Source organism: Merops nubicus, unplaced genomic scaffold (assembly GCF_000691845.1).
Source record: "Merops nubicus isolate BGI_N331 unplaced genomic scaffold, ASM69184v1 scaffold11538, whole genome shotgun sequence".
NCBI classification, from domain to species: Eukaryota; Metazoa; Chordata; class Aves; order Coraciiformes; family Meropidae; genus Merops; species Merops nubicus.
Window position 1 is genome coordinate 1 of NW_008627776.1, and position 8,397 is coordinate 8,397.

The window sequence follows — 8,397 nt, forward strand, 5'->3', positions numbered from 1 at the left end:
GCTCCGCTGGCCGTGTCCTGAGCTGCTCTCGTTACAGGTCGTCCCCCCACACACGGCACTGGGGAGGCTGCTCTGCAATTGCTGGGTTCGGTCTGGGGCCCCTCACTCCGAGGAGGACATTGAGGGGCTGGAGCGTGGCCAGAGAAGGGCAACAGAGCTGGGGAAGGGGCTTGTGAGGAGCGGCTGGGGGGCCCGGGGGTGGACCATGTCAGACAATCAACAGACCTTGCTGCTCTCTACAACTCCTTGAAAGGAGGCTGGAGCCAGGTGGGGGTCGGGCTCTTCTCCCAAGGAACAACCAACAGGACAAGAGGAAAGAGCCTAAAGCTGCACCAGCAGAGGTTTAGTTTGCACATTAGGAACAATTTCTTCCCTCAGGGGTTGTCCAGACCTGTGCCAGGCTGCCCAGGGCAGTGGTGGAGTCCCCATCCCTGGAGGGGTTTCCAAGCCATGGAGATGTGGTGCTGAGGGACGTGATTTAGTGGTAACCTGGGTTAGTGGTAACCTGGGTTAGTGGCTGGACTCGATGGTCTGAAAGGTCTCTTCCAGCCCAAACAATTCTATGACTCTAAATGGCAATTGTTAAATTTAATCTGTGCTTAGTGTGACTAAGAAAACTGAAAACCCTTGGAAGCAGAGACTGAAGTCAGAATCTTGTGCTCAGCTGTTATTCTAGTCTTGCTGCAAGGTTCTTGCTTTGGTCTGTGTGGCTGGGGCTGAAGTGTGTGCTGGGGGAGATGGAGATCACAGAACCTGGTTGTAAAAGATCCCCTGAGTCTCTAAAGTTGAGGTGCTTGTGGCTGGCAAATCTGAGCACTTTGGGCTTTAGGGTGAGAACAGCAGATGACCTTAAATGTGTGTTCATTAGACAGTGATGTATCTTTCTGTTTCAGAGACTGTCTGCTCCCCTTATCAGTATTTCAGCATTTGGGGTACTCTGTTTAAGGTCTTGTGGCCAACAGATTAAATGAAAGGGCATTTTGACCTTGAGAAAAGCAGGATTTGCAGGTCCCACCTGTGCTTACAGAGAAGTTTGAAGCTGAACATGATTCCTGAAGTGCAAGGACCTTGTGCCATGCCAAGGGAAGCCCATTATGGGGTGTTTTCTGACCGAATCAGAACTGGAGTCACTCATGCAGTGCCCAGTAGAGTGGCAGAGCTTGGAGGGTTAAGTTTTCCCATTTGTTTCTCTTTCCTGGGCCCCAGCTTTGATTCGGAAAGGCTTTGTCACCTATTTCTGCAGCTGATTGGGCCATTTTAGTTCCTACAGCTGAAGCTTCCAGTTCTTAAAAATATAAAATCACATCCCTAAATCAGATAGGGATGAGGTCTGTGAAGCAGCTGCTTTGTCTGGTGATTTTAATCACAGTGGTACTTGGGTGTGAGAGGGTTTTTGGGATAAAACCCAAGCTGGTTTGTGCTGCCTCTGCTGTTCTGCAGCAGAAAGGAAAAAGAAAAGCAGGGTAGAGGGGTGGCCTTACCAAACCAACTCCCAGTGTGCTCCCATGATACTGTTACTGGATTATTTGAAATCAAACTCTTGCTTTTCTCTTCCCCCTGCCCCTCACGTTGGGCTGCACAGTGAAGTACTCTGGATACTTGGAAGGCTCAGATGAGCCCTTCTGCACCAACGGCAACAGCAAGTTCCCTGAGCTGATGAAGCTTGGCAAAGGTGAGGTTTGAGCTGAACAGTTTGCCCTGGGGCTGGGGGTTCTAAAGACCAACTACTAAGGCAATTTAAACATTGTTTAGTATCTTTAGGTTACCTGAAACCTTAAAAACTTGTTTAAGTGAGAGTCCAGAAGGGGTTTGCATAAGTGATGATCAACCCGGAACAGGTCACCGTTTGCCCCTCTTGACTCTTTGGGGCAGTGGGGTCCTTGGTGCCTTTTAAACCACCTGAGAGGAGCCACAGCAGTTCACTCTATGCATGGTGCCCCAGCAGGCTGCCTCAGGAATCCATCACAGGGAGCATCTGCTGAGACAGGATCATGGAGCTGGGCTCTAGGAGCAGTGGTTGGGTGTCTGGGGGGTTCCTGTGTGTGCCGTTCTGGTCACCCTGCCTGTCTCTTGGGACAGACATCACACTGTTGGGCCTGGAGATCAGCCTGCTGACCATGAGGAAGGGAGAGGCAGCCAGGTTTGTCTTCAGCCCTAAGTATGCCTACGGGCCACAGGGCTGCCCCCCTCTCATCCCCCCCGAGGCCACGGTGCTGTTTGAGGTGGAGCTGCTGGACTTCCTCGACTCGGCCGACTCCGACGCCTTCTTCGAGCTGTCTGCTGTGAGTGGGCTTAATCAGGTTTGAGGCTTCAATTGGGAGGTTAAACCTTTGTTGTCTTCTGGTTGGTTGTGTGTTTTATAGGCTGAGCTTGATTGCAGGTGCAGCTCTGCAGAGCCTGGGCTCTGCTCGGGTGCAAACACACAGGCTCTCACGCTGCTCTGTTTGCACTCCCAAGGAGAGGGAGAAGCTGGGTGCTGCCTTTGTTTGCTCCCACGTGCTGGGCTATTTATCTGAAGCTTTACCAGAACCCTCATGCTTTCACTAGAGGGCACCAGCTTCCAGGAATTACTCGGAAGAAACAATAACGACTTGTCGGTAGGAATCCTGTTCAATTTGCAGCATCCAAGTGCCCCCCCCAGCCCCCAACCTTTGTCTCTGCTTCTTGGCCGCTCTCCCAAGTGCTCCTTCACCGTTCTCTTTCCTTCCTGGAGAGTTACAGTGCTATTGTTCCTTCTCCTTCCCATGGAGAGGGCTTTGGGCTCTGGTTGTGGGTCAGTGTGTGGGGCACGGGCTGCCAGAGGGGCTCTCCTCATTCCCTCCTGCTGCTGCACAGCCCCTTGTTTCCACACACAGCCTTGTGAGTGAGCCACACTTGTTGCAAGAGACCTGACTCCCTTCTTGCTCTGTGCCTGCCCTGGGTGGTTCACTGACCTTGCTTGGTGAGCTGGTTCAAACTTGCAAACCCAGGAGAAAACCTGCCCCTCCATTTTTCTCTTTTTTTTAATATTGTTGGAGGTTTTGTTTTGTTTTGCTGGTTGGTGTGTTGTGAGGGTGTCAGGCTGGTCCTGGAGCTGGCCTGAGGCAATCACCCTGGGTGATGCTGAGCTCTTGAAGCCACGGAGCCTTTCAAGCAGCTGCACCTTGGGTGCCAGCAACAGCATCTGTGTTAACTGTCTGCTCTGCTAAGCAGGTGAGAGAGCTGGGCAGGATTTAAGAACAGATTCCTGCTTTTCTTTCCCCATCTCCTGGAGTCCCTTTGGCCCTGGTGAGCTTCCTGACCTAGCTGGTAGTGCTCTTTACCAGGAGTTCCCAGCAGAACAGCAAGTTTCAGCCTGGGAAGGGAGATGCTGTGTGGTGCTGGCCTGGCTGGACACTGCAGGGGCCTTGGCAGCTGCTCTGTGAATAGAAGAGGACTGTGCAGGATTTGTCCTGTCTAAGCTCTCTGCTTGTTTTCTTTTGTTTGAGCTGAAATCCAGGTATTTCTTTCCACAGGAGCAGCAGGATACATTTCCACTACAAAAGGTGCTGGAAGTGGCAGACACAGAGAGACAGTTTGGCAACTACCTCTACCAGAAGCACAACTTTCAGGCTGCCAAAGACAGATACAAAAGGGTAGGACACCAGGAGAAAAAAAAAAAAAGTTTTCCATTGTGCAAAGCTGCAAAAGGAGTGATTAAGTGGTGGCATAACAACTCCAATTTAGAGATCAAATAGCTTCATTATATTTTCCAGGCGTAGTTTGTTATTTAAGAACAGATCTTAGACACCTGCTTTTGTGTGAGCAGCAGCTGTGAGTGGAGGAGAAGGGTTGGCAGAAATAGGCAGCAGCTTTTTCCTTCAGGCTGGCTTCTTGTGGGCTCTAGCTGAGAGAGAAGAACACATCCCAGTGGCTGTGTGAGCCCTGAGTGATTTGCATGGCTGGAGCCTTTCAGGTCAGGGTGAGGGTTGGTGGGAGATGTCCCAGTGCAGCATGGCCTTGTATTGCAGCAGAGTGCTGGTTGCTGCTTTGAGAAGGGAGCTAGAATCCCTTTGATCTGCCAACAGCTATCACTGGCACACAGGGCACTCTATTTTTAGCCTTCCCATCAGTAGTCACAGTATAGTTGAGGTTGGTAGGAACCTCTGGAGGTTGTCTGGTCCAAACCCTTGTGGAAGGAAGGTCAGGCACAGCAGGAGGTTGCCCAGGACTCTGTCCATTCAGGTTTTGAACATCTCCAGGGATGGGGACTCCACTAACCTGTCCAGGTAGGGGAAATACTCATTCAGGTGTCAGGCAGATGCCTTTGTTTCAGAGGCAGTGAGGTTTCATGAGATTTTTCTTCCTTCCATTCATGGAATTTTGGTTGGAAGAGACCTTTCAGGTCATCAAATCCAACCACTAACCCAGCACTGCCAGGTCCCCACTGCCTCATGTCCCTCAGCACCACATCTCCAGAGCTTGGAAACCCCTCCAGGGATGGGGACTCCACCACTGCCCTGGGCAGCCTGGCACAGCCCTGGACAAACCTTTTGGGGAGGACACTTCCCCTAATATCCAACCTAAACCTCAGTTTGCTTTTTTTTTTGGTATTTTTGTAACAAAAATAGATTAAATGGCCTTTCTCCCCATAAGATTTCTCTTCCATCCTTGTCCTTAAAAATCTGAGTCCCGGGTGTAATTCGCTTTTCATTCTGCTGCTCTAGAAGTTCCTGGATAGGTTCCCAAACTTGTAGTCTTCTGGCTGAGCTGGCTAGCTGTGCTCACAATGCCATGCAGGACATTTGGAGTTTTGGTGATGTTTATTTTGAACTGAGCTAGGCAAACAGAAACCTGGGTGTAGCTGTCTGGTGAGCTGGGTTCCTCACTTGCCCTAGTGGATTTGTTGAGCACTAGTTCCTTTTTCCCTGTCTCTCAGGCATTCTCCATCCTTGGTCGCAGCCCTTCCAGTGAGGCAGAGAGGTGTCAGATCAACACTTCCAAGCTGCTGGTGCTCTTGAATCTCTCAATTACTTACTTGAAACTGGAGCGTCCTGCCCGAGCTTTGGCATACGGGGAGAAGGCCTTGGAGATTGACCAAAGAAATGCCAAAGCCCTGTTCAGGTGTGGCCAGGTGGGCAAAGATAAATTCCTCTGGTAGCCACATCAAGGGAATACTCCAGGCTGACTGGCTGTGGAGGGGAACCTTGAATGAACTGAGGAGAACCACTAAATTCTGGGCCAGGCCTCTTAAACTACTGCAGCAGTCAAGGTGGTTTGTCTGCATCTGACCTTTTGGAAAAATCTGGCTCTCTGTCAGTCCTTTCATGGGGGGATTCCTGAGCCACCTGGATGTGTCTCAGAAATGTTTGTGGTTGAGTGTGTTTGAGTCCTGAGGAATGCCAGGGAGTCTGGATTTCTCTTGAAGTGCCTCTGTCTCTCCATGGCAGGCTTGTCTCTGCATGACACAGTACGACAGAGCCCGGGAGTTCCTGCTCCGAGCTCAGCACATCGCGCCCTTCAACCCCGATGTTAACCAGGAGCTGAAGAAGCTGGCAAGGTGAGGGAAATTCCTTTCCATCCCTGTGGAAGAGAGTGTGCTTGGGCACGCTGGAACAGCAGCTCAAAAAGATTGAAAATGTTTAAAAAAAAAACAAAACAAACACAACAAACCAACACGCAAAACTTAGCGGGTTAGCGAGTGACTAGGGAAAGAGCAGAAGGTTTCTCTTAGGGTGGAGACAGCTGGTTGAAGTGTTTTGCAGACACAGTGGTTACAGGTGAGAAGCTGAAAGCAGTTTTCTTCACACAGTTTCTCAGGGGGGATGTGTGTGTTACTCTCCTCATGAGTAGGTAGGTCAGGGTGAGGAGAAGGAGTTGCTGAAATGCCTCTAAAGTGATGAAATGCAGCCAGGCTTGCCCTGGAGCTGATCATGTTCTGGATTAGTGAGTGAGTTTTTCATCCTCTTGAAGGTAATTACAGCAGCTCTTCCCCACTGCAAGTGTTTCAGTGTGCAAAGCAACAAATACAAACGTTGGTGAATAGTGATTTTCTTGCTGTCTTGGAGGAAATCAGTGAGCAGTGCTGAAGGCAAACTTTCCCTTCTCCCTCAGGCTCGAGTACAGCACAGTCCTGCCAGCTTGAGTCATGCCCTAGCCCCACCAAAGCATGACTAACACTGCTCTCTGCCCTCACTCTGTTCTTCCCTTTGAAACTGGCAGAAGCATGAGCTTGTTCCCAAAAGTGTGTGCTGTACTTCTGGTGCTCTTCCCAGGCACAGAAGGGAATGCAGTCCCCAGCTTTGGAGATCACAAAGCAGCCCTGGACTACAAATCCCTCTTCTGTTGTGTGTTGCTGAAAGGCATTTGCAAAAAAAGGTTTGTAGGCAGCAGCAGCATCTCTTAGAGTAGTTGGTGTGGCTGGAAGAGCCAGTCTGTGTGCTGGGTGCCTTCACCAGCTAGTGTTTTAGTAGAGGGTTGTCCTTGCACGTTGCTGTCCTGTATATCCATGTGGATTTTGTAGTATCCACGTGGTGTCTGTAGTAACACCAAATCTTCAGACTTGTTCTGTTACTTCTGAAGTACAAAGAACTTGAAGGCAGTATTAGCTGCTGGTTTGGAGATGTGAAATAAACCACTTCTGTTCATCCTGATCTGCCTCTTGGCATGTAGCTACCAAATTGCTAGGTGAGTGCAAGTAGTTATCAAATAGATCTGGATGGCTGCTCTGGAGGCTTGGCATGTGTGTATTGTCAGAGTGCTGCAGTACAGTGCTACAAGTCCAGGAGCCCCCGGCAGCCTGGGCTGCACCCTCAGCAACATGGGCAGCAGGGCAGGGAGGGGATCCTGCCCCTCTGCCCTGCTCTGGGGAGACCCCCCTGCAGTGCTGGGGCAGCTCTGGAGTCCTCAGCACAGCAGAGCCAGGGACCTGCTGGAGCGGGGCCAGAGGAGCCCCAGCAATGCCCCGAGGGGGGAACCCCTCTGCTGGGAGCCCAGCAGGAGAGAGTTGGGCTGGGGCAGCTGAGAGGAGAAGGCTCCAGCTGGGGAGACCTGCTGGGGGCTGCCAGGGCTTAAAGGGGGCCTAGAAGAAAGCTGGGGATGGACTTCTTAGCAGGGCCTGTTGGGACAGGACGAGGGGGATGGTTTGAAACATAAAAAAGAGAGGTTTAGACTAGATAGAAAGAAGAGTTATTTTGTGATGAGGGTGGTGAGCCCCTGGCCCAGGCTGCCCAGAGAGGTGGTCGCTGCCCCATCCCTGGAACCATTCCAGGTGAGGTTGGATGGGGCTCTGAGCACCCTGCTCTAGCTGCAGATGTCCCTGCTCCCTGCAGGGGGGTTGGACTGGATGACCTTTAAAGGTCCCTTTCTTTAAACAAAAAGACTGGCCCCACCTGACTCCAACCTGTTTTCATGGAGTTGAGAGCAGGAAGGTCTCCCCTGAGCCTCTGTTTCTCCAGGATGAGTGAGGCACCATGTTTGTAGCTCTGCTTCCCAGACATGGCAGAAAGAAGGGCTTGGAGGAGCTGCGTCTTTGCTACAAGCACACAGGCTAATTTATTAATAAAAAAGTAGAAAAATAATACACATTTTCTGGTTGTGGCACTGACAGTTGGGTGGGCAGCCCAGAGCCTGTGATGCCATGCTGTGCTCTGCTTTCCAGCTCCTACAAGGACTACATGGAAAAGGAGAAAGAACTGTGCTGCCGAATGTTTGCCTCTCTCAACACTGCTTCTGGCTGCCAGTAATAAAGGTAATGGAGTTGGGGAAAAAAAGCTGAGGTCTCCCAAAACCTCTGTCATGCCTGAACTGTTTTCAGGTGGGGAATCTGCTTGTCTTCTGCATGGCAGGATTTTGGAGGCAACAGGTAAGGTGGGGTGGGTGTGTGGAGGGGAAGGATGGTGGGGTGAACACTGCTGCCTCCTTGGCTTGGGGGATCTGTCCTGCAAGGCAAGCTGGTGTGGGGCAGGAACCTGAAACTGGCAGCACTTGAGTAAGTTTGGTTTTGTTGTTTCCTGTGCTGCTCTTCTCAGCTATTCCTTGTCAGAGCCAGGGGGAGAAATAGCTGTGCAGTCTTGTTTCTCTGCCAATTAAAAGAAACAAAAAAAATTGTTCCTGTCAAACTTAAGAATTGGATTTCCTCCTCCCCTCCAGCACTCCTGTCTGGAGCTGTTGGAATGCCTCACTTCAGAAAAATCTAAATATTTTATTTCTGGGTTTTTTGAAATATTAAAAAACTGTTTGTATAGAAAATTTCAAATGGATGTTTTGGACTCTTTAAAGCCTTAAGTCTTCTAGCAAAATTGACAGGTTTATAAATGCACAAAGGCTCTTTGATCATTCTTTTTTTTTTTGTCAAAACCTTCAAGGGGGTGTAAGGGGGAGTGGAAGTCTTCACTGGTTGCTTGCCTCGGGGTAAACCCTGGGGAACGAGTGGAGAAC

General features: G+C 50.5%; 1 protein-coding gene across 1 annotated transcript; it reads left to right on the forward strand.

Annotated features, from left to right (window-relative positions):
- Nucleotides 1-1,582: 1,582 nt before the first annotated feature.
- On the forward strand, nt 1,583-7,703 carry FKBP6 (FK506 binding protein 6, 36kDa; the record flags this gene model as incomplete). Its single annotated transcript, XM_008946452.1, has 6 exons — nt 1,583-1,672; nt 2,080-2,282; nt 3,495-3,614; nt 4,898-5,092; nt 5,409-5,518; nt 7,619-7,703. Coding segments are annotated over 6 exons (803 nt in total), but the record flags the coding sequence as incomplete, so codon positions are not given.
- Between the last annotated feature and the right edge of the window lie 694 nt (nt 7,704-8,397).